Below are 27,192 nucleotides of genomic sequence, written 5' to 3'. Positions count from 1 at the left end.
CTCTATAAATTATTGTTTTGTAAATATTTTTCTTATCATATTATCTCATTTTTTGTTGTTTTAATGCTGACATTTTGCAGTTTCAGAATTTTATGATCTATGTACAGCTGTACAGATACACTGGAACCTTGCAATCTGAATACTTCAGAAGCATTGAAATAATGCTGTGAATGTTTGAGAATACTTATAGAAAAAATGTTATTTATGGAATTGAGACTGATGAAATGAAGAAACAATAGCTTAAAACTTAGTATTGTATAATAGTATAATATTTAATGAAAACCCTGATTAATTTTATTATATCTTTCCAATCATGTTTTAAACAATTCATTTTGGAATTTACAGAAAGACCATAAGAAATGAAGTTGAAACTCTGAGACATACTTTTTCAGCCCTCCTGTAATCTAGCCAAATGCTTCTGTAGAAAATGCTCCAGAAATGTTCTTTCAGGATGCACTTTCAAGATGCTCTGCCTAAAGCTGTATATGTTTATGGAAATTTAGAAAACTGACCAGTATGTTAGTAAATTGGTATTACACTTTGTTAGATTTTGGAACAGTAAAGGTGGAAGATTTTTCAGTTCTTCTCTTTATGTGGGATGATTTGATGAAATTTCAGTACAGGCCTACACAATCATCTGTCAGATTTCTCTAACTTTCTTTATAAATTTTATTTTCCTTTACAATAAAAAACACTTGCTGAATGCTGGAATCGTAAAAACTGATTCAATCACAAACTGAAAGTAGATTGAAATATTAAGAACAAAAAGATATTAGTATTATGCTTCCATGCAATGCTGCACAGATTTGCTGAGGGCATTCTCTTTCAATAATTATGTATTTTTTTTCTCTTTTAGCATTTTTCAAGGTCCTGGAAGTTAAATACTAAATTATTAATACCTATGTATTTAAAACATCTTAAAAACTTATCATCTCAACAGGCTAATTTAGTAATCTAAAATACCTGTTTGACCTATTCAGGCAGTGGAGGTGATTAAAATGGTAATAATAGCCTAAAATTACATTGAATGAATTGTTTGTTTTCTGAATTTTTAGAATTTAATATTATAGTAGCTACATTTATGCAATTAATTAATTAATATTACATTTAAAAGAAACATAATATATTTTTAAGTTTTTAAAAATTATCCTTAATGAATTGTATGCACTAATATCAATAATAGGTCATATTTCAAAATGTTATTGGTTATAAAATTCACCAGCTGGCATGATCCAGGCCACAACTTTGTAGTTAAGATAGGAACTGAAGATGCATTGCAAAGAGAAGAAGGATCAAGTCAAACAGCTGTTTAACATTCATGAAGGTGTCATTCGTGGATGGAGTTAAGGAAGTGAAAGCACAAGAGGATTTGTCTATACAGTAAAAAAGTGAAAAAAAAAAAATTAAGAGGGTGTCTACCTTCAGACAGTGCATCGACAGTGCATGAGTCAATATGTAATTCTCCTCACCCACAGAGGGAGTGGAGATAGCTCTCCATTCAGTGCTTATCACCACTGGGAACTTACAGTGAAAATGAAAGAAAAAAAAATATTGAGCTTCCAACAGGCTAATTTAGTCATCTTATTCTAACAGTTCCTAAGGAGGAAGATGATTCATCATTCACCTACTATCTATAATATTTATATTCCAAAGAACTGTAAAGCCAATAATTTGGATATTCCAAGTAGAAACAGATCTTAGATCATAAAAATCTGGTTCTGAATGCCATTTCAGTATTTGAACAAATATGTCAAAATGAAAAAAACTTATCAGGTAGAATTCTGCACACGACTGACTTTTGAAAAGGTGGGGAAATAATTTGTCAAGTAATGGAGAAAAGGCATTTGTACCTCAGTACAGAGAACTCACCTACTACTGACATCTCAGGAACACTAGCAGTGTAAACTTCTTCTGGAAATGTCGGTTCATTGTCATTGATGTCATGGATCTTGATGACAAACTCAGACTCAGGTTCCACTGGTCTCAAAGTTCTTCTATTGATAGCTTGGGCACGCAGGGTGTAAAAGGCTTTCTCTTCCCTGTCAATTCTCCGAGTTGCATGAATATCTCCTGTTTTCTCATCAATTATAAAAAGAGTACCAGCCCCATCTCCTGACAAAATGTATTTGAGGGATCCATCTCCTTTATCCTGGTCAGAATGAAGCTGAAATGGAAGAAGATAGTACTTTGTTTAGAAGCAATGAAAAGAATGGTTGTTTTTAAATATCATTATTATATTTTAAGTTGTTCTGTATGCCACATATGTGGTTGATACCATTAAGAAAGTATTTTTTATTCACCACTGACTGACAGCCAGTTTCCTAACTTAGTTCCAAGAATCTTTCAACTTGGCTGTTCTGGAAGATTTTACTTTTGCAGCAACACCTGTTCTCTGCTAAGAAACCTCTGCACCACATTCTTAAAGAAGATTTTTATGTTAATACTGACCTTTTCTTTCCTTGAAGAGATCCTATTAAAAATTCACAACTGCTGTGCTAGTTGTAAATTCACTAAGCAGATAAAGAACATGGCTAAATACAAGACAATTAAGGAAAACAGAACCACTGGTTTCATGAAATAATATATTTTTAAAAATTTCATTTCATATTATTTATATTCCTCCCAAATCAGGGAACATTTAATTTTAAATCATTTTCACTTGCACTTTATCAACTAATGTAAATAGACTAAAGGAAAAACACCCAAATTTATTAAGCATTCAGTATTGATTTAACACCCATTATTTAAGTTGTATAAAGCTTAACTTAACATATATAACTTGCAGTCCTGAGTGCCTTTATATGGAAAATTATTCAATTATGCTTTGTTGCTCAGCACACTCGCGTGGATGATGGCTCATTCGATCTTTTGGATACATTTAGCATAATTTCTCTAAACACCTTGTTGGAAAGGTCCTTCCAATCTCATTGATTCCATAATTAACTGAAAGAATCTGGCACTCAGATTTATTTTCGCCATGAAATATATTCTTTTTAGTACACTTAGTTTTGAGTTCAGCAGAAGGATCAAATAAAGTAGAAGCTCTTATTACAAAACTGAAGTGCAAATACATTTCTTTTAAATCACACTAAAAAAATAGCAGAATATTCCAGTTGAAGAACTGGTGCATTTTTCCCTTCTAAAACTAGTTATTTGCACACGTAATTGCAGCACTGATTAAATCCACAGGAAGATAATATTTAGTCATGTGAAGAGTTTTTTTTTAATTTAAGCCTCTATTTCAGATAATGAAAAATGTTATACATGTAGCATAGCATAAATACCCCCCCTTGCTTTGCAGCCATGAAAATATTTCTCTTTTTCATCTGTGATGCCCTCATGTTGTCTTCCATAGCAACTGTTTCAAGTATAAGAATAGAAATAGTTAATTATTCTGGTTTCAAATTTGTCTTTCCTTGTCTTTTGTGCTGAAACCAAGCATAAAGAGTGGACTGGTGGGATAAGCTAAAGTCAAACAGTAGACTTTTAGGTTGTGCAAAATTTTCAAACACTCAATATTTCCCACAGACTTGATGTTGTGAAAAATTCTCAAACACTGAATATTTCCCACAGACATGATATATGTGGAACAGACAGAACTCACCAGGCATCTGGGATCAAAGCCTTCAAGGTAGAAATTTGAATACTATCATGTTCTGAACTTTGATTTTCTACATGAAAGTATTTAGACCCATTAAACTTTGCTTACACTACACACGTGCATGTTTACTTTACAAAGTGTTTTCTTATTGTTTCTTTTCATTCTACAACAAATAAAAAAATATGAAACTCCACCAAACACAAAAAGTAGGAAGGTAGACGTTAAGAAAAATCCTTTGCAAATAAATATTTTTCTTTCTTTTCCTTCTGTTTCTCTTAATGACTTCAAACTGAAGGTTGCAAGCCATTCTCACACCTCTTTTGAAGAATGAATTTTTAAAGTGAGCTTTAATCTCTCCCCTGAAGGCTCACAAAAATTGCGACCTTTCAGTCCTCCAATTAACCCTTTCACCCTTCTTTAAGGGACTTGACAGCATCTTCCAAGCTGTGTTCCATTTTAAAATGTCATCTAGTGTAAGTAGTTCTTGAGTGTTTTCTTCTCCATGTCTTCCTAGAATATAATTTCACTTCAAAAACATTTTGGTCCTAGGAACTCACTGCTGAAATATTTGACCACTCTATGAAACATGACCACTCTATGAAATATTTTCATACCAGAATGATGAAGAGTACGATAAGAGCATGCTCTTCCTTAGACCTGTGACAGAAATATAAAATAAGGTTCTGTTTGAGTGGAATCCTTAAATGGGCACATTGCAGTTTTCCCAGATGCTTTCCAAGCCCAGGTCTGGTATTATTAATTCTTGCAAAAGTTTACAATGGTGTATTGGTGCTGCAGTGCCTGTCCTTTCACTCAGAAACCATTAGGCAGCCTGGCAAAATCCATTCTAATAAATTATCTCCAGAACAGAATAACTCCATGCAAACAGTTCCCAGCAATAGTGTCTGGCCAAATGGATGATGCATGTAAATTGTTTTGGAGAGTGATATTTAGCAAAACCATGCCAGGAACTTGTAAAATAATTTAGTAGTCCAATAATCATATTCTGGTGCCTTAAAATATTGCCTGGCACTTGAAGCCTGAACAGTATGGTGAAGAAAACTAAATCAGAAAACTAAGAAAATCCCTGCACTACAAAATATGGAGTTTTTGAACAAATATATTTAAATCCAATTTAGCGTGTAAAGGTCTTTTAACACAGTTATTTGTCTAATATGTAAGGTACCATCATTGTTGATTTTCCATTGCCTCTCCTGTAGCCATGTTTAAGCCTTAGTGAGGTGATTTAAAAATGTTTTTTTTTTTTGCCCACAAAATAATTAACCTATTACCTCTGCCAAATTCAAACTTCCTACTTGTGCGTGTTTTTTTTGTTTGTGTGGTACATATATTAGCCAAAAGTCTGGAAACGGAGCTGAATATAGGACTTTGAGACAACCACATAAAGACTTCTAGGGAGCCAAGAGTTGTACCTCACAGTAACATAAAAGGAATACAAACATACATAGTTAGAAGAACACTTTAAGCTATAACACTATGCTCACTAAAAAAATATTAATAATGCCTTTAGTTTGGTAATCCAATTTAAATTATATGTATATACATAGGAGTCCAGAGTTATGGTAGAAAAACTTCAAATTCAGAATAACCTTTCAGGTCTTTTTGAGTGATCAGGAAACACAAAGCTATAGATAAAATGAACAAGTCTTCCAGACTTAATTCAAGGGGTGAAAATGTGTAGTATAGTTAAACAACAAAAGAGAATACTTCTGATTTTGTTTTTTTCAGTTCTTAATTCAATCCAGATGTTAATAGAGGATTCAAGGTGACGAAAGTCTGCCCAAGGTGTTTCACAACCCTGTATGGTGAATCATTATCCAACTCTGAAATGCCTTAACACTTTGTCAATCAGTGCTGCAGTTTTTTTTCATTTTACTCAAGTACTAAAAAAATATTCTGTGAAATATTTTTCTGCTACTTTTAGCATAAAGTGTTTCCTATAGTTATTTTAGCTAATGGGCATCTGTGATTCATGTCAGCCAAGCTGAGAAATGGAAAGACATCTGTTTCATTTAGCAATTTCATTGCACAAAATGATCAGCTGTGAAGATGTGGTTTTGTTTTCATATCTGTCACTGATATTTTGCAAACTCCTGAATTTCTTGCAGTTCTTCCACAGAAATGTTTCCCTTTTCAGCTCCACTGGTATATGTATTTTATGTGTATTTTTTCTCACTTCACAGGAAATCAGAATGTCAGTTGGTATTATTTTATATAGCCCTGTTTCATTATACAGTAATTGCAATTACTATGATATTTTTGCATCTCCTCTATCTAAATCAGTTGAATAACCTTTTTAATCCAGAAGGATTTCATATAAATAAAAAAGGAAGATCTTATTAAATGGAAGATAATATTTACAGAGGGCCACAAAATGGATTGTTATGTGAATACTTAAAAGTGAAACTGAATTAGCAATCCAAGGCAGACACAAAAACCGGTTTTAAGAGAAGTTTACTTTTTATTCATTTGTGGGAAAAACACAGGGTTAATGAACATATTACATCCTTCTTTAGGGTAAATGCAACCATAAATAAAATGAGCTCATGAAAAGATGCTCCAATCAAATTCAGCTCAATAACTTTTTAGATCTGTATAAGATCTTTGTAAAAATACAAAGATTTGTATTTGTATTTCTAAAAATACTTTCAGAAGACTTTAGTTGAACAACACAATAATTTTGCTTCAAAAATTACAACAGAGGAAATCCATGTTAATTAGCATACAATGATTCAAATCAAACCTGTCCACTCAGGATTTTGGGATTTCTCCCCATCTTCCCCTATGAAATCCACACAATTCTGAAATCTCCCAAAATGAGTATAAAGTAGGTGGACTTTTTTTTGTAATAGCATACAAAGTGTTAATCCTATTTTCACCAAAAAGCAAAAAGATGCTACTGTAAAAATGAGAGAGAAGATTGGGCTAGTCAGATCTATTTTATCATACAAGCTACTTCTGGAATTCAAAATGATTTATGACAATGAGAAATAGACTTCAGGATTTGTCACACATATTTCTATTTGAATTTCTGATTCAAAACTCTCTCTATGATTTTTCAGTGATTGGTATTCAAATAACTAGACACCAGATATGAGTGCATTAAGAAACCTCCCTCTGGTTAGAAAATTTACTGTAGGCATTAATGCAGTTCAAGTTATTTTTAATCTTAATTTAATATACTATAATGTATATAGTATATTCCAAAACAGTTTAAAGTTTTTGTAGTCTTTGCAAACTGACAGACTATTTTATTATTAACTTACTAAATGGACTCTTAATCTCTTACTTCATAGCAGTCATTTTTAATTATATAATGCAACTTTTTTTTTTCTACTTTCTTCGGCAATGTGTCAATATTTCAATTTAATTCTAGTATCACAAGAACAATGAGACCTCAGTACACTCTTGAATTAGTCTATCTTTTAGATTTTATACAAATAAGTCCAGAGCATCTCCTAATTCTGAGGATAAGTTTCAGGGCAAATTGTAACCTATTAGCTTTTTTGTAAGTAATTATATTAGCAAAGTGAAGCCAGAATACACCATAGAAGCATCTGCCATTTCATTCATTGTTCTAGTGCACACTTAATATTAGCAACTTGACTGGATACTTAATTGAATAAGAATGATTGTGTCTCTAAACATAATCACAACAGTGGGAAGATTTGACATGAAGTCAGCAGAAAATAATTGATACAAAATTCCCACAATGGAGATATTTGTTTTAATCATCATGAACTGAACTATTAAATGATGCAGTTGTTAACAGTAGCTGCATTTACTGTCAAAGATTTTCAGACCAGCTCATATCCTGTGTGGTATTCTCACAGTTGACAGATGTAACAGTCAATGGCTTTCAGACACATTTACTCGCCAAAGACGTTCACTTATTTAAATGTATCCAAAAGGTAACATTTTAAGCAACTCTTTTCAGCGATTCTGTAATTTGCACTAAGTTTTATTCAGACATGTCACACATTAAATTTTCTCACTCAGTTATACTGTCAGTTTGCCAGGACTGTGCTATTGTATGTTATTTAAGAGGAGACAGGCAGAAAGGAAAAAGATTAAAAAAAAAATGCTTTGTGAGACTGGGAAAGATAAGGGATGAGCAAACTAAACTGGAAGTGCAACAAGTAATGTAAGATGAGGAGTACTCTGAAATTCTTTTGCAAGAAACGGAAATTAAAAACTTCAGTCTGCAATGCAGACTATTTTCAGACTGTGTTTGCTTAACTTGATTCATTATCAAAAGGAAAGAGAAAAATATTTTCCACTATTTTTTTGATAAATTTCACAGTAGTTCCTTGATGTTCAAAATATTTTTTTGTTCTTAACAATGTTTTAAAATGGTAAGACATAAATTAAAATTAATATACTTTTTTAGCATTTCTTTCCACATCCCTGAGTGAAATACCATCACATAGATAGAATTTTCACATCTCCCTACAATTTTCATTACTGATAGAATCTTGAAGATTCTCACTTCCCAGAAAATAACCATACAACAAACACATTTTTCATCACTAGATTTGTATCTTTTTCCTCTTACTGTAGATTATTTTAAAGGGAAGAGTCAAGCCTGGAGAAGGTAAATAGTCTTGTCACTGACAAAATATTCTAGGATTTCAGGTGAGAAATGCTGGATTTTTTTTTTAAGACACATCATATGAGCAGCAGCAAAAGGTCTTTCATAGATGCACTAAGTCAATATGCCAATACCCAATCTCCCTCCTCAAGCCAAGGTCTTTATCTGATGCTCAGAGAGTTAGAACTAGAAAGTTTCAGCTTCATTAGGTTGTCGTAGCTTCCACTCCAGAAGACACACAATCATTGAGCTAAGATGAAAGACTAATTGAATTTCATACACCAAAAAGTTCTTGCATAAGCCAATATGCATATTGTCTTCCAATTTTCATGTAATAAATAAAATCTGTACATTAGGTAAAGACAGAAAGAATTGCCAGTAGACCTGAAGCGCCCTTATTTCCTGGCTCCTCCAATACATGGGTATGAGTAAGCAGAAAGGAATTCTTGTGTTAAAGAGAGGAAAAAAGTCCTGACCCGTGGCAGTTGTCCAGGTTCCCCATTCATTAAAACACTGGACTGAACAAAGAAACATGGTTTGGCTCTCCTGCTACTGAAATCAATATGGCGCAAGCCTACATTCCTACTTCTACGAGTAGTCTCTGTCCTGTGGTCTCAGAATAAAAAAATATCTGGTAAGATCTTCCTCAGACTTGGTTAAAGGGTCTTTTTAACATCCATGGGTTTTATGTGCTATGTTTTTTGCCTAATAAAAAATTGGTGCTAAATATTGTATAAAGGAATAAGTAGCTTCCAGAACAATCTCTCTATTCCACCAAGGAATAGTCTAGGAAGGCAAATACACTAAGACAGCACATACTTTTATTTGACTGAATTCACAATAGCTTCATGTGTTTTAAAACGTAGGGGTTTGTCTGTTTAGGTTGAGGGTTTTTTAAAGGAAAAGATGCCACTTATTCCTATGCTCTCTGCATTAATCACAAAAGAGTGGTTGTAAGAACCAATTGTAGGTTTGGGGTTATTTGTAAACAAGAATTATTTTATTATATATATGTTCATATATGTTTTCCTAAAGTAGCCTAGTTATTAACAAAATAACCATTGAAACAGTTATTTTTTTGTATCCTAATGTATAATTTGCACTATACATATAAAGTATTGTATTTTTAAAAATAAAATAAAATTTAAAATATTGATGCTTGGTTTATTTTTCCTACTGCTGGAGGCCATTTAAAAACACATTACACAATATTGTGTTTGGAAATTTGTCTTTGTTTCCATCTGAAATCATTGCAACATGTCAATTGGTAAGTGTTTTGAAGGTTTTCTACCATTATGATATATGTTTTTTCTTTTCATGTATACTCTGTATTTATCACACAGAAATGAATAACAATGTCTGTCAACCCAGGAAGTGGAAAATGTCAACTTAAGAGGAGACTGTATATCAAAATTAAGGAATAAAAGCTATTTTAATAATCTCCAAAACAGTGTTGTCCACAATAATTGAGTATTATTGTTAAATTCAATCCCAAGGAAGGGAAGAGAAAGAAGGAGAGAGCTGACATATGTTTTTATACATTTCAGGAGACTTCTGATGAGTCTGAATTGATACTATTTTTAATCACAGCAACCAAAAAAATGAGAGATGAAGATGTTCTGTATCAATCCTGACCTCATATATATCATAGTGAAATCAGTGTAACTATATATCCAGGAAAGAAATCTTATAACCCTAAACAGGTAGGTAAGGCATTAAATGAGGATCAGTGATAGAAAAGAGGTGGAGTATGTATAAACTCTTAAATGCAACTCATATTTTTATTTTTCCATCAAGTTTGTCTCTTCTTTTAGTAAATTATGAAATCTGTTATTCTAGGGAACACTATTCTCAAGAAAAATCCTGTGTACATACCAGCTAAACACTAAATAAAGAAGTTGTAATTTAAATCATTACATAAAATTACATTCTGGCATGGTTTTTCCAGTGCTATCACCTTCACAGGACAAAAGTGTTTCCTGATAAAAGTGTTTCCTGATGTTCAGAGGAACCTCTTGCTTTCTGGTTTGTGCCCATTGCCTCTGGTCCTGTCAGTGGGCATCTCAGGAAAGAGCCTGGCTCTGTTCTCTTTGTCCCCTCCCCTCAGGTGTTTGTGTACATTGGTAAGATCTCCCTGGGCCTTCTCTCCTCTGTACAAAGAGCTGCTCTCTCTCAGCCTTTCCTCATATGTAAGATGCTCCAGTGCCTTAAGCATCCTTTGCTGTACTCTCTCCAGTGTGTCCATCTCTTGTTCTGGGAGGCCTAGAACTGGACACAGCACTCCAGGCATGGCCTTCCCAGAGTTGAGCAGAGGACGGATCTCTCCTCTTGGCCTGCTGTGAAGGCTGAGGCCACTTCTATCTGTTTCTAGAGAGCCTCATCTACTTGTTCTTCTTGGTCAAGTGGCCTAGAGCAAGCACCCATTATAATGTCACCTTTGCCTGTCCTGCCTTTAAACCTAATCCATAAACTCCCCATTGTCTCCTCTCCCATCCCCAAGCAGAGCTTCATGTGCTCTAGCTGCTCTGTCACATAAAGGGCAACTCCCTCTCTTTGTGTTCCCTTCCCATCCTTCCTAAAGAGTCTGTATCTGTCCATTTCAATGCTTCAGTCAAGCAAGTCATTCCACTAAATATCCATATTCCCAACAAAATCAGGGTACTGCAGCTGTATGCAGGCCTCTAACTCATTGTGTTTATTACCCACACCTCATGTTTTATCATAGCGGCATTTAAGAGTGCAATCCTAGCATGCTAAGTTCCTGGAGACAGTTTAGGGACTTATCCAAAATGGTTCCTTGTAGACACCTTGTAGGCACCCCAATTATGTAGGGAATTACAATCACATAATTAAATTTAATTGAATTTAATCATGTTTCTATTAATACTAGCTGTACTAGCTGTGTACGTAGCTATAATTACAATTAATTACAATTTTTCTACCAAAGCAGCATATTTTATTCCACTATCAGAGTGCAAAGTACCAAAATAACCAGATTTGGGTGTAAATCTTGGCACAAATCATACAGAGAATTGCATGTTATGGTGTATACAAAAGGACAGCACCACCAGCCCCAGTGAACTCTATTCCTGAAATACTTTTACTGGGGACAAAAAGCCCATCGTGATCTTGAGTGATAGAAATTAAGAACTGTATTCTACAGTAATTATTCTCCCTTGCAATGTTAATTGCTGATTTCAAAAATGTGTTCTGTGGACTACATCAGTGATGAAAAATTTTTTCTAACTTATGTGAACTCCAGTAATCAGCTGATAGGCCTAGCCAGTATTTCCATAAAGCTTCTGTGACATTTGCTGACACTTGTAAGACATCAAAAGCACCCTTTACTTAATCTCCCTTTTCCTAATTACAAATAAAGTACACTATATTAGTTATGCTGCTGGTCTTTCATTCTCTTTGTGTGGGGTTTTATGTTTTGTCTATAGAATAAAAGAAATCCTTTACATTCTCTTTTTTTCCCCAGAATTAGTTCATTTCCATGAAGCTTTAGCTCTTGCCTTGTGTATTATTTTCTCCTACTTTCTTCTTTCGATAGTAAAAGGAATTCTAAACTATCCCTAGAAAACTTTATTCTCTTTTATGATACAGAGACTTTTACGTGGCACTTGAAATAGTATTCCTTATTCCTTTAATGACTTTGTTTTCTATAGCATGTCATTATCCTTTCCTAGGAAATACATCAATATTACTGAAATCTCTTCCATTATTCTTAAATGACAAGCCTTGATTAATCCTGTGCAGCTCTTTCCAGTGTCACAGCCATCAGCAGTCCTCTAGCTATTCCATTTATTTTACTTGGCTTTTCGTAGACAACATGCCACTCCTGACACATAGAGAATGGTCTGTCACATAACCTGACCTAACTAAATAGGTAATTAAGCAGTTTCCTCATATTCCAACTGTATTATTTATATAGCAGTCTCATTATCCTTTTTGAATGACCTAAGACATCCTGCTGATTGCTAGAGGTATTTCTAAGTCCTCTATGACATCTTCAGTAGCAAAAATGTGTAAAATTGTCGCTGTATTTCTGCATGGTAATTCTCACAAGGGACAGGTATTTTAAAAGTACAAGAGTGTTCTGTAAAAGATTTAAATTTTAAAAACTTAAGTAAATTAACAGAAGTTATGTTTTTTTCTGTCTCCTCATAGATGTATTTATTTGCTGTATGGCTGCACCCAAGTGGCCTCTCCTGAAGCTCACATATTCTACTTGCCTCATTAATTTTACTTTTTACAAGTACTTTCACATCATTAAAACTTTTCTTAAATTTTAGTAACATGGCTTGGAACACTGCCTTACTCTCTTTCCAGTTTCCTTTCTCAAAATGGATTTTCATGGTATTTCTTTAAATTCCTACTCGTTAAAACAAAATTTAAAAAATAGAACCCTCTTTTTCTCCCCCCATTTACTTCACCTCTCACTGTTGCAACAGAGTTGCATTAATCAATATTCTCACTGCCAAAACTTAAAATATCAATGTCATTTTAATAATTTGGTATTAAGATAGATAATTTCTATCCAAGATTGCCTAGGTACTAATAGTTTTTAATTATTACATTCACTCTAAGATAATATTTCTTAAATATTTCAAATTCCTAAAGATATCATTTCTAATGGAATTTACAATCATCAGCATGGAGACTCAGAAATTTGAATTTATGCATACTTCACAGCAAATGTCATACATCAAAATGGATATGCAAATGCTGTCATTAGAAGATGGAGTTCTTAATATAGAAAGAAAAAATCTGTACTACTACTTCATGTTTCTGCATATCAAGTGTAATTTATTCTATTAATTCCTATATTGTAACATATGTACTTCTAAATTACATATAATTACCAAGAAAACTATTAAAACATTTTAGGAATAAAACCAAGAAAAGCACGTTTGTAACATAAACGAGCTTCTAAACCAAATGGTCAGAAAGACTAGTTGCATCTTTTCTCAGCTGTTCCTGAGTGTGGAAGAGAAAAAGTATCCCATATTATCATCTCTAATGCATCATGCAGTCTTCCAAACTTTTCTACAAAGTAGGTTTTTTTGTGGGTTTCTGTTTGTCTTTGTGCTTCTTTTTGCCACCAGTTTCACCCAGAAATATTCCAAATCATCATTTCAATCTCTGTTTCCTGTTGTGTTAATAAGTGTCATTTGCTTGAGAATTATTAAGAAAGTACAAACATTCTCAACCAAAAAAAAAAAAAACCCCACAAAAAAAAACCAAACCAACAATCCAACGGGAACCTGAAAAAACCCTCAGATTACCAAAACACTGGCAGTGAAAGACAGTATGATTACTCCTAACTTTACACCAAGAGTAAGCCTAATTTGCTTATGTCTTCCCCCACAACTGCTTTGATCCACATATTTAGGCAAGTTGAAAGGAAAGGCAGGACTGAAGGAATACAATTTCAGAGGCAGGGAGAGCATCTACACTACTTCCTAAATAATAATATCACCAAAAAAGTTAATTTGGTATAGGTTTGCATTGTGTGTAAGACAATAATTTTAAATCCAGGTAGCATAACTGGACTTTGGACCAGAGATCTATGAAAAAGATGAAAGGCATAGCCAATATGAAGAAGCAAGGCTTTTCTACATGGTTGATAAGGGGAACAGGAGAGATGATCAGAATTGCTGTTGAGCACCTAGGTTTTCTTCAGCTGTTCCATGTTCTTGCAAGTATGCAGTCTTTTCCCACTCAAATTTTAATTCCCTGTCCTCTGAGTATACAGTGAAGGCAGCAATCTTTGTAACTTCTTAGTTACAATACCATGAGTATCCCAGAACATTATCTTTCTTTGTTCAGCACATATTTTCCACCTAGCTCTTTGCATAAATCTGTTTATGAATGTCTTTTATGATACCAAGCCTCCTAACTATTCACTAATAATTTTCTAAGTTCTGACATGTGTTCAGATGTGTAAGGTACCTTTGTACCTGCCTGTCAAGAATTTGGGTGGTCTGTGAATTCAGTCTTTGAAACAAAAACAAGACAGCTTCTGTTCTCAGGCTTGAAAAGATTAGGAACTCATCTAGGGTTATATATTTAAAATTACTACAGACCAAAATATTGTAAAATTAAAGGGTAATTTTTTCCCTCACTGGTCCTGTCCTCCTTTAATGCTCTGAAGTAAATAGCTATTGAAAAAACTTAGGAATCAGAAATAACTATTTGAGAAAGTAACGCTGGTGAGTTGGACAATGATATTTGTTTACTCCTGCAAGCAAATCCTACTCTATCTTCTGGGACTTCAGATACTTCCTGCCTCAAAACAAAAGGTATTAGAAACTTTGGAAGAACTTACCATTACAGTCTTTTCGCTTCAGCTTATTTTAATTATCTTCAAAGACAAAACCACTCATAGATATAAGGAAAACCTTCTAGCAGGAAGACATTTTAAAAGGGTAAACATCAACTTTTAACTTCTTAGAACTCTCTCCCTCATGGGTATTTTGTTGCAAGTCACCAATTTTTCCACAGTATTACTCCCAGATCTTCCTTGCTATCTGTGTATACAGGATATTTAAAAGGTCATCTGCATCTGATTTAACAAAAAAAATCAAGAGAAGGAAAAAAAAAAAAAGCCCCTAAGGAGAATCAGCCTTTAAACTGCTGCTGTAACTATTGGCTATTTACACATTTATAATTTCAAATAAGGTATAGGTCAAAAATTTGTAATGCTCTCTTTTATATTATGGTTTTTAATTCCTTGAGTGAATGAATGTACTGTGATGAAGCAGACTCTACTTTTCCTGAGTTGTGGCTTTGAATATAAATCATTTCAGATTTATCAGTTCTTTCCCTTTTGGACTATCTTTTTTTGTGACAAGCAGATGAAATTCTAAAACTGAAAGATAAATTGAACTGAAAGGAACTGGAGAGTTCAGATTAAACTATTTCTCAGTTTCTTATACTGTTTTGAAGTATGATGTTGTTTTAAGTACAATGCATAATCAGATACAAACTCTAAATGAAAACCACCCAAGAGAGCTATAGGTGTTCTTCATAAAGGCAGCAAAATGTATCCTATTGGTGATTTTACAACTGCTGGAAGTATGCCCGTAATTTAGACTATCTTCCTTCTAAATATTCCTGACCACTGCTAGATTTTATTTCACTTTGTGCTTACACAGATGAGAATTATTTATTTTATAAATTATTTTCAAAGTGGCAGATTACTGCTACTGGGATTACTAGAATAAATTTAAAATCTACCATTTAAAAATACTTTTCTCAGATACTGAGTAAAGCAGTTTCAGGAAACCTACCTCCATGACTAGCAGAACTGTATTGACTCCTCAGGCTCATTTACCAGTTCTCATCAGATTGATAAATGGCTTGGACTCAATTATCAATGTGCAAAAGAAAAATGGAGAAGTCAAATAGTATTATTCACTCTTGTATCAAACTAGATAGTTTTCATTAAATCATTTAGGTAAAGCTAGCCTGCTGGAATTCAAGAAACACTGGACAATGCTCTCAGGCACATGGTGTGATTCTTGGGGTTCTGTGCAGGGCCAGGAGTTGAACTCAATGCTTGTGGGTCCTTTCCAGCTCAGGAGATTCTGGGGTTCTATGATTCATACATTCCCTGTGTTTTGCATTTATCATGCCATCTCTAAGCACTCAATAACATTAGACAAGTAGCTTCCATTTACTTGACAGAAGAGGAGGAAAAAATATTCAGCTACTTGTCCCTACTCATATTTGCATTAGTTTATAAGTAGACTTGCAAAGTATTTACATAAGGGTAAAGCACTTGAAAGCAATTAGATGGATGGACTTGGAAATACATGAAGTGAAATACCCACACTGTTTGGAAAGTGGTATTTGTGAAGCACTCACGGCAGATTAAGTATGAACAAAGCATGTAATTCTGCAATACTGAGAACTCTTGACACATGGACAAGGAAATAATAAAAAGCTGTGTTAATATACGTTATGTTATATGTTATCATATATATGTTATATGTTATCATATATAGAGTAGGTGCCTGCTCAGTGGCAGGGGCAGCACTGGGGGTCCTGCCCTGCGTTCCCTGCGCGGAGCCGGGGCTGTGCCAGCGGCTGCAGCGCAGGGCAGGCTGAGCCCCTCAGGGAGCAGTAAAACACTGCCCCGGACATATGACAGCAAACAAGAAATACCTTTTAGTGCTTTACCTCGAAAGTTCAACATACCAGTTATAGCATGCAAAAGCTGTGCTTGAAACAGAAAGCTTTAAATTGCCTGCAAAGGGTCATTTTGGTCAGGAAGAACAATTAAGTTCATTTTATTTTCAGTTGATTCATAACTTTGTTCAGTAGAACTTGAAATTTCCATTAGTATATTCCTCTACTTTGCACCTCCTACATTCAGTTTTAGTTAGTTTTCCTTAAGAGGGGAAAAAAATAAAACTATCTTGTTTTCTGTAAAGATCTATTCAGATTCCAAGACCATTAAAATTGTTAAACATGGTAAGTAAAATACTTAAGGTCCTATAGAAGCCAAAGAGATAAAAGAACAGATTATAAAATTAGTATTTGCTTGAAAGTTGAGCAAATATAATTTTACAGATGATATCCCACTTCTTTGACTGTAACTCCTTCAGTTATCATGACCTTTAAAACTATGCAAAGTATGCCTCAAACAACCCATGGAAGTGAAAGAGGTCCTCTACTATGCTTCGTGTTTAACTTCAAGCTATTGAATAAAAGCACATTTACATGTGTCTACCTGAGATATAGATATGTCTACCTGAGCAATTTAGTGTCTTACTGTTCTTTTTCTATGTATTTTGCTTTGTTTCTCTTTTTGGAATTGCAAGGAGTTGAAGAGCACAGTTGCCTGTCTCGAACACTGCTCATCCCACAGAAGGACTTTGCCATGAGATAAGAACAGAATGGAGCAGCAGGATGGCATGAATCCCAGGCCTCACAGAGTGAGGTCTGGTTAGCTCATCCTGGTTAATGCATCTGGGCAAAAATTCGTCCTATCGCAAACTGTGTAAGGAAGCAACTGCTTGTACATATATCACTGGTCAAACAAAGACCACCCCAAGTTATGGGACAGATGGCATCTGTGACCACTGATGAACACCTAGGCCCACCCAAACATCCTTCCATGGATACCCAGAACTTGAACTATAAGAGAAGGCCCCATAGCAGGAACTTGGGATAAGATAAAGGTCGTACTATTCTCTAGGTGTTTCCCCAGATGCAGGGGGAGGTTAAAAAAAAACTGCAGGAGAAGAACACATCACTGATATTGGACACAAAGAATACAGAATATATGGACTACAAGGAAAGCTCTGATTGGGTAAAAGGTCATTCTGGCCACGGGGACATCATGACCCATCAACTTAAAAAACTCACTGGCTCAAAAGAAAGGAACTGGGAGTGCCCACTTAGGTCTTTCATTTAAAGTGTGGGGCACATGTGAGCAAAAATATAATCACATAATTTGGACACTGGGAATCGTCTCCTTAAGCAGTGGGTAAGGAAGTATGCCCTCAGTATGCCCTACTCAGGTGACTTAACCTCTCTTTTCTTCTAAGCAGACAACACTTTAAAGAAATTTACACACACAGACATCTGTCCCAGGCTGTGAAGCCACAGTCTTTGAACAAATATATCTGGCTTCAAATTCAGGCTCACAAAAACTGTGGCTCTTTTGGTCATCACTAAAAGACTTGTGAACAATACAAAGCCTTTGCATTCTTCAACAGTTGCCCATTGCATTCTGTATCATCCAACAAAACCCAGTGTATTGTAGGGGTACATCCAGAACAGTAGCTAACAAACAATTCATTATTTATGAAAATAAAACCTTAGTATTCAGCCTGGATAGCTCTTTGCCACCAGCACCTTTTGCTGCTGTTTCCCTGAAGCAAGAAATCAGAGCCTCCAGCATACACTGAGGTTTCCAATGGAATAATCCTTCTGCAAACAGAAAATATCAACCCTCTGCACACTAAACGATTTAGAGTAAGTGATGAATCTAAGCAGTTATAGTCATAACTCCCACTAAGCTGAGACTCAACAGACTTTGAGAATGAACCTTTCCCAGACTCACTGAGAATCAATCAGCCTTCAGGACAATCCTACAGGAAGCTTTTGATGTCTCTGATATTATGGGAAAACAATATCACACTCTGACACTGTTGACCTGTTCATAAATTTCTAGGAGGCCACACATGTACCCCCAAAAGCAATCTTTCATAGACTTGAGATGAATTGGTGCCTTAAATAACCCTCTTCACATTCTGTATTTTAAGTCTTGCTGAGAAAGAAATAAATTTATAAATGTTCTTGTGTCTCAAATATCAATTCCATCACAGTGCAGTATCTTTAATAAGATAAGGGTTTTGAAGATACACAGCTGTGAATAACTTGGGCTTTGCTTCATGTGGAATTGTACCAAAACCACCTCACATGGAAACTGTTAAAGGACTAGCTGCCCTCTTTCACCTTGACAGATCACTATTCATTTATTCAGTTTGTAGAATATCTTCCAACCCTTTCCATTCTTTTTTATTGATCTCTGTCATGAGAATCTGCTCTAGCTGAAAATTCAGCCTCTACAGAACTTCAGTGCCACAGAGCTGATTACCATCACCTGAAAGAAAAGGCATTTTATATCTCTCAGTCAGAGCTTCACACCAAATATTAAGCCTGCACATTAGCACTTGGAATTCAAAACCTTTCTCTTCAGTCTCTCATAGCAGCAAAGGTCTTCAAAAAAGAAAGAACTATGGTAGAAACCCTCTTCAGAAATCAAAATGCAGAGATTTTTAAAAGAGCTTGGTAAGTCTTCACCTTACCACTACAATAACATCACTTCATTGGGACCATTTATTATATGTGTCACACCTGATGATGAATTCTTTGAAATCAAAACATGATATTTTATGCTACCCTCTTCAAACCAGTACTTTTGATAGCTACTTCATCAGAAACAAAAATACAAGCAACATCTGAGGCTTCACTGCCTTATGTCTTCCTGACTGTTATGTGGCACATCATCCACAGTGTCAATGGATAGTTACTGAAACTATAACTGCTGCTCCTGAAAATGTGTCATGCACACACAGCTTACTAAGTCTTTCCCTCAGAATCATGTCTGGGTTGGGATTCTCTGAGTGAAAGGAACTAAGAGAGGCTGACATGTTCTGCTCTTTACACCATCAAAGATAATGACTACATTACAAGCATGTGAAAGTGAATACTGCCAGGATAATCCTTTCTGGTAACAGTTCTAATATGACACACACAAATGTTATATACATTTATGTGCAAATATATGATAAATTATCCCTTGAGATACTAAAAGGCACTGCAGTGTTACTAAGAGCTTCAGTCTCTCAAAGTGCTGAAATATTTGTGCCAGTGGATTGTTTATGCAATAAAACAACTGTAATGGAAATTGCCAGAAAAAGTCAATATTTATCTCAGAAATCTAAGCTGGGAGAATATCTGCAAAAATAAACAATTGACAAGATCTGTTGAGATAATAAGAGGGGAAATGAACTTTAATATGGATAAAGAATTTACTTGTAAATTTATTTTTGAATGATCCTGTACAAAGATATTGTTGGTACATAGTGCTTCCTTTAGATGACAACTACTAGAAAATAAAAGTTTTGTTTCAAAAGTGTTTTTTTTTCTGGATATACTCAAAGTAAACTGAAGTTTTTCAGAACAGGTTTGAAAATGCGTAATATTTTATTTCAGTACTTAATTTGAAAAACAATAAATGGGCCTTGAAACTGTATACTAAGAAAAGAAATAAAAATTATGAATCAACTTTCCATAATATTAATGAAGGGGTTTTCTGACATGAGGTTTACATTTCTTTTAGAACATTCCTGCATTGTTTAATTAAAATGGGAGGATGACTTTTACTCAGATTTTCTTCTAGTAAGAAATTTCTTCTAAATTTCTTCAGATTTTCTTCTTTTTTTTTTTAAAGATACCTCAAAGACAAATTATATTATATATATATATATATATATATATATATATATGTAGAGAGAGAGAGAGAGAGAGAGAGAGAGGGGTTTGTTTTTCCACATGGCTCTTCTTTGTGACTTCAACCTTTAGTAGAAATACAGCTGGAATCATTATTTGAGGTTCAGCATATACAAAAATCACTTACATAATTTTGATTTCTGTTCTAAGGATGCTCTGTGTTACACGAAGGAAAGGATGACCATCCTCTTTCTTGTGATAATAATAAGTCCTAATCTAAAGAAACCTGGGAATGTCCATAACCAGCCAATATGTACTCTGCCACCATTCCACACAGATTAATGAAGGCATGCTTCAGTAGTTATGGGATTTTGTATCCCCTTAATTCAGTGAACCCCATTTCCATCATATTATTGTAGTTGAACATTCTCAAGATGACCCAAACAGTGAATAAATGAGTGCATAAATTGCATTGTGAATTGCAGACAATTGTTTCATATTCACCAGTTATGAAGTTTCCCTGACAGATATTTAGATGCAGGTTATGAAGCAAGAAAAAATATATCAGTCACGAGATCAGAAAACAAAAGATGTAAACCATAAACCCAGATGAATCAGCTTTGGAAGTTCTGCTGATTTGTCCACTGGCATTGTACAAAAATTCTCTCATAGTCCTTGACCATGAATCATTGAGTTCTCTTACTATCTCCCAAAACTTCCAAACACCATCTCTAAACATGCTGCAGAGAAATTAACAGGAAAGTGGCATTTCTTGTCACCTACCTATCAAAATAGTTGTAAGCAATATACTTTCAATACAATAGTAAATGTTTTGATACAGTGACCCTTCTTATTTTGTGGGTAAGGTCAATTTTCATAAACTATCTACCTGACCCAGACTGAGGAACTGGCCTACTTGGTTAAGAAAACTTGGTAGTCATGACTTTACACTTGAGAACTGGATGAAATAAATATAGGGACTATTTACAAGACTTAACATGCTTTGGAAATGGCTGCAGTATTTAAATGCTAGTGCTAATATTACAGACACAAGGCAACAAATAAAAAATTACTTACATTCATAAGCCTGCACTCTTAAATTTTTACTTAGTGTTTAAATTTCATAAGTTTTAATAAGCATTTCTTTTCACAAATCCTCCAGTATCCTTAATTCTTCCAAGAAATATTTTCTAATATGATGCTCCCATACACCAGTACATGCTGGGGCCCAGCTGGAGTTTTGCAGAGTGACCTTGAACAGCAAGCTGACCAGGAGCCAGAAATGTGCCCTTGCAGCAAAGGTCATCAGCACCCTGGGCTCCATTTGGAAGAGATGACTTGGAGATCAAGAGAGGTAATCATTCCTCTCTCCTCTGCCTCGGTGAGATAAATCTGTACTTCTGTGTCAAGGTCTGGGTTCCCCATGTGAAGAGAGGTACAGAACTACTGGAATGGAGTCCAGGAAATAGCCAGAAAGTTGAGTAGGGGATTAGGGCATTTTTCATACTAGAAGAGCTGAGATTGCTCAGCCTGGAGAAGAGAAGGCTCAGCACAGACTTTATTAATGTATATAAATACTTGTGGGGAAGAAGTGAGGGAGACAGGCCCTGCTCTTTTCAGTGGTGCTCAGTGACATGACAAGAGACAATAGGCACAATGTGATATACAAGAAATTCCCTTTAAATATAGGAACATAACTTTTACTGAGTGGATGGTCAAACACTTGAATAGTTTGTCTGGTGAGATTGTGAAGTCTCTACCTTTGCAGCTATTTAAAATCTGACAGACATAGCCATGAGAAAAATCAAGCTTACTCTGCTTTGAGCATGGGGTTTGAACTTGTTGATTTCCAAACATGCCTTAAAATCTTAGCTGCTCTGTGGTTCAATGATTTTCAAAAAGTCAGTATATCACTGTGGTATTTTTCAAGTTCAAAACCATGTAAATACTCAAAATCTGCTTTATAGAAAATTGAATTTCTTTGTTTAGAACAAATCATTGGTGTTAAGTTCTACCCATTACTGGTGACACTAAATTTCATTTTCAAGAAAATTACCACTTTGAATTAACATCTTTTACCTGACTGAATGTTATTGTAGTGATGATGTAGTTAATGTTAGTGTAGAAAATATATATATGTGTAATGTATTATACATTATATATATTTTCAATAAATTACTTGGGAAAACTGAAACATCAACAGAAAATGGTTTAAAGGACACTTCCAGTGTCATTTATGTATACCTCTAGTAAGCTATACAGTCACATGTACCAGTCTGCTGTCTTCTATTGCAGTTCACTTCCTAACCACGTCATTTCTATCACATGGTTTGCAAGTAAACTTTACTCCTTGCAGTTAATTGATTTTCAGGGAGAGGTAAAGAGGAAGAATATTTTTTTCTTCAAAATAGGCTGCATTCCTCAAACATGAGCATAGAAAAAGAATGAAAAATCTTGTATGAAACATGAAATATTCAGAGACAGAGTTAAAAAATTATTTAATAATTATTTATATAATATTATGCTTTGATAATGAAGACATACTGAGTGGGTTGCTGGTAGTTATGATGTCCTTAACAAAAAAATCTGTGAAAAATATTTTTATTTTTTTCCTTCAGGTATTTCTCAGTAGCTCTAACTAGCAACACTAAGTTAGTGGTTCTAATAGGAGAAATGGTTTATCTGTTTCTTGGAAATCTGCTTCTTACACATTAGAATAAGACATAGAAAGTAAGACTGTGGAAAGATAAGAACACTTGAAAATTATACAGAAAACCTTATGAGAAACTTACCTTGCCTACATACTGATAATCAGATCCTGTGTATTCCTCTAAAAGAAAAAACTGATTCCACATCCAGCCTCGCTTCTGGCGGTGAATTGCTTTCCCATCATTCCCTAAAGCACGTCCTCCAAAGCTTCTGGGTCTGAGATCAGGAGTCCTTCTGAAGAGCATTTCTGTATGGCAGGGATGTGGCAGCCACATCCAGAGCAGCAGAAGTAATAGGACTTGCTGTATTGTCATAGTTCTCCACTGCTGATGCTCTTCAAGCCAGGCAGCAGTGGAGCGTAAAGTCCTGCTTTTTCTTGGCTTGTTTTTTTATGTATCTAGTTTCTGATGCAGCCAAGCAGTTTCCAGCAGCTCATCTCTGAACTGTATACAGTAGCCAAATCCTGAAAGAAAACAGAGAAGAGACAATGTAAGTTGAAATGCATTCACTCCTTAGCATCCAACATCACTGCTGCTGTACCCTTCACATACAAAACATGATGACATAGAAAGCAATCTGGTCAGAAATATAAAGGTTATCCATGTAGGGGGAACACTGAATATATCAGGAAGCTGCTGTAAGAATACTTCCTTAAAATAAGTAAGAGTGCCATTTTAAAAAAATTCAAAACTTCTGAGTGTTCTTTATTTAGACTGGTGGATAAATATTGCTGAAACTTACACATTAAATACTGCTGCCTTTGTTTCAGGTGTTTTCCACCCAATTTCATTTACAGGAATTTCAGTGTTTTATTAATCTTAGTATCAAGAGACATGAAACTCTAACACAAAGTAGTTTTAGAAATTACAAATGGTAAAACACCAGTTCTCCAGGGCATTTTAAATGGTAAAAGGAAATATCGTAGGCATCAGAAGAACTACAACATGATACGAAGCAAACTTTTAAACAGAAAAAGTTCTTGAGATGGTCTTGCAATATAGAGTGATGTGAGCTTAGCCTTAAAATGTAGGAAACATTTTAAAATATATGACAGCCTAGTTTTCCAACTATCCTGAAATACTGAATTTAATCTCATTGTGGGAAGTGATATTGCAGGGAGAAGGCAAGCCTCTCCCAACTGACCCTTTTTTTGTCTCCACTTTTGTTTTTTCACTCTGCTTTATTTTATTTCTTCCATCATCTAACAGAATCATGAGATGTTATTTCAGCAAGAGAAATTCAGTCAAGTTCTCTTCACTTTACTTCTATACTAGCATTTAAAGAATAGCAGTTTTTGTTAGTGAGACCATTTGGTAATTGTTTGCTCCAGTAAACAATAATAATCTTTGACTTCTCATCTTAATAGGGTGTAGTTTCTGCAAACTTTAATTGAGGTGGTTTTGCTATTCTTCCTAGCATATTCCATAAAAAACAAGGACGGGTTGAATATTCTTCCACATGTGGCAAGAAAATCAAGTAGTAATAAGCTTGGGTTCTTTTTTTCTCCTCTTTGCTGATTTTAATAGGTAAGTAATGTGCTCTTCTTTCAATAACTTTACACTATATTTCACTATCATCTTAAATATTTTTATTTTTCAAAGAAGAGCTATGTAAACATTTCAGAAATTCTTCCTGTATTTCAATTTGATATTCATGTGTTACTTAAGCTATTTCCGGTAAGCCTGTGTTGATTAAAAGAGCTTATAATAAAATGTCAGGAATTTTAAATTGGGTACACTATGAAATACAGTGACATAGTTTAAAAACTGTGTGTCTGTGGGCAGGCATGTTAACAACTGAACATATACTTTTCAGGAACCAGTTATTATCTTCAAGTCATATTCACTCAGGCGAACATTCTCCCCTCTCTCTCAGCATTTGGAAGTCCAAACAACTTCTCAAAGCCACTGCTATTAAGGATTTTGGCCCCAGCCTTGTTCTCAGTAACTCACAGATACACATTTCCATAGGTCAAAACAAACACCAAGTTATATATAATTTCGTTTACCCCTTTTCCCTTTCTTCTAAAATTTTGACATTTACCTCATTTGTGAACTTCGATTAATACACAGAAAAATCGGTTCTAATATAAGCTACTAATGATGAATATGTTACATATGCTGAATTATATCAGCATGTACAAACTGGAGGTCCTCCACCTTGGAAATAATTTATCACAACTCATTCTTGCGTTCTTTTAAGATAAAGGTATTCTAAGTGAGAGAAGAGGGCAATGATTTATTCCACGATAATTATAAATATTTCTTCTCAAGGACCTTAAGAAATTGAAAGTTGAAATTCTCTCTCAATTTCCCTAAAATTTTGAAAACCGTTTCCCTAAAATTTTGAAAACCAGTGGGTTTTTGAAAAGGGTATATAGAAATTTCTTCTCTCACTCTCTCTTTTTGTGTGTGTGTGGGTGTGGGTGTGTGTGCGTGTGTGTACGGGGGGAAGTGTTTCCTTTCTTTTTTTCCCTTTTTTCACTTTCTTGTTGCCCTCAGTATATATATTCCATTATCCACACATTATTATTTGATGTAGAAGTGTTGTTAAATGCCTCTTGGGAAATAATGCTTCAATATTAGGGGTTGTTATTGAATTTCCTTCTTGTTAAATTAGGTCAGCAGAATGAAAGCTCAGATGAAATTTGTTAAACTCACAAAAGTAGCTAATGTACTTGGCAAGCACAGCTGCTTAATGGATGTACATACCAGCAAGGACTTTTCTCTCCTTTGAGAGTCCTGTTGGAGTTCAGTTTCCTGCTTTAAATGTGATGAGTTTGATAGTAGTCTACTCTAAATAATAACATTTACCTTTAAAAATGATCTAGCAAAAAAGAAAAAAACAGACTAAACTAATAAAAAGCATTGTATAAAGGTAAAATTTGAAGACAATTAGATGAAGGAAACCTTTTAATCCATAGCTACAGAAAGTAAACAGAAATCTGAGCTCTGTATTAGATTGCATATCTGGATTCTGTGCTGGAAGAGTGGATGGAGGAAGAAACATTTTTCATCTGTTTGCTTTTTTGGTGTTTAGGGTTTTTGGTGGTTTTGTTCGTTGTTTGTTGTTTGCGTGGTTGTTTTTTGTTTCTTTTTAATTCCCTGGAAAACAAGATGGAAAACCATCAAACTTGTGAAAAAAAATTTAACTTAGGGGAGGGTTTGAGAACTCAGAAGAGTTTAAATAGCTTTGTTGGCTCAAGTATTTATTTTAAAAAGAATTTAAAGAGTTTAAAATAGCTTCAAATAGTTTTAAATTAAACTGTTTCACCAATCTTTCTCATCAAATCTCTCTCTACCTCTTTTCCCAGAAGATCACTTCTTGAATTTTTGTCACAATAGAAAAGAAACAAAGGGAAAAAATTACAGCTTTTTAAAATCTATCAGATATGTCCAATTTCTGTGTAATATCCTCCTGTGTAATTCCCATATTTTTGTGTTATACCCTTCTAAATTACAGTAAAATTACTACAGAAGAACATTGTGCCCAACTGTGCTCTTGTTTATACAGGTTTGTGGATTTGTATTATTTCTAATGAGTTTTCTTGGAACAATTTCTATCATCATTAGCTTTCAGGTAACAGTTTTAAAACCATTAGGCAGTACTTTCCACAGGTTGATCACTTCTATATTTCTCAGAACTTAGAAGAACATGTTTTAATGCTGCTCAAATGTATACATGTGATTTTCAACTTCTACAAAATTCAAAAAATATTATATATTGCTTCTCATTAATTCAACCCCTCTCTCCAATACTAAAACATACTTCATGCCATTTGAAACTCATAAGATTTAACATCTGTATAAGATGGGCCATGAATGCTTTTGACTGATGCATGAGTCCAAGTTCCACTTACTGGTTCAGGAGACAGAACTTTTACACTAGGAATTTTATTTCTATATTAAGTTATGTCCTATTCTTGTCTGTTTTTTGGTATTCATATATAGTTCCTTGTGGAATTCAGCAGAACCAAATTTAAAATAGAAAATTTAATACAGATCAAAACACTGTGTTTATTTTTTTAATAAAGAAATTTCAGTAAATTTCTCTTCGGAGGAGCAAATTTGAACAATAAAAATTTTACTTGGGATACCTACCATTTAAGAATTTTGTTCTGTATTTGACCTTGATCAAACTTGAACTGAATTTTAATTATTTCAAAAAGCTTGTTTAAGGAAAGATATTTATGCAATGCTGGTCCTGTTTTCTCCATTTCTCTTTCAGCTGGGAGCCATTCACAGCTCTAATCTTGTCTTTCAATCCTTTTTGCTATGTTTGTACAAAAGAAAGA

The 27,192-nt window shown here is 34.4% G+C and overlaps 1 protein-coding gene across 2 annotated transcripts in view; it reads right to left on the bottom strand.

Annotated features, from left to right (window-relative positions):
* Positions 1-27,192, bottom strand: part of CDH10 (cadherin 10) — a 93,275-nt gene that overhangs the window by 31,384 nt on the left and 34,699 nt on the right. For both annotated transcript variants that reach the window (XM_036398137.2, XM_036398128.2), the window contains exons 2-3: positions 22,982-23,361; positions 1,870-2,164 (exon numbers count right to left, since the gene is read on the bottom strand). In XM_036398137.2, coding sequence (XP_036254030.1) covers positions 1,870-2,164; positions 22,982-23,212 — 526 coding nt within the window. In that variant the 5' untranslated portion in view covers positions 23,213-23,361. The remainder of the gene's footprint in view (positions 1-1,869; positions 2,165-22,981; positions 23,362-27,192) is intronic.

This window comes from Molothrus ater, chromosome 1, assembly GCF_012460135.2.
Source record: "Molothrus ater isolate BHLD 08-10-18 breed brown headed cowbird chromosome 1, BPBGC_Mater_1.1, whole genome shotgun sequence".
Lineage (NCBI taxonomy): Eukaryota > Metazoa > Chordata > Aves > Passeriformes > Icteridae > Molothrus > Molothrus ater.
The sequence above is the reverse complement of the archived record's forward strand: the minus strand, read 5'-3'. Positions and strand labels throughout refer to the sequence as shown.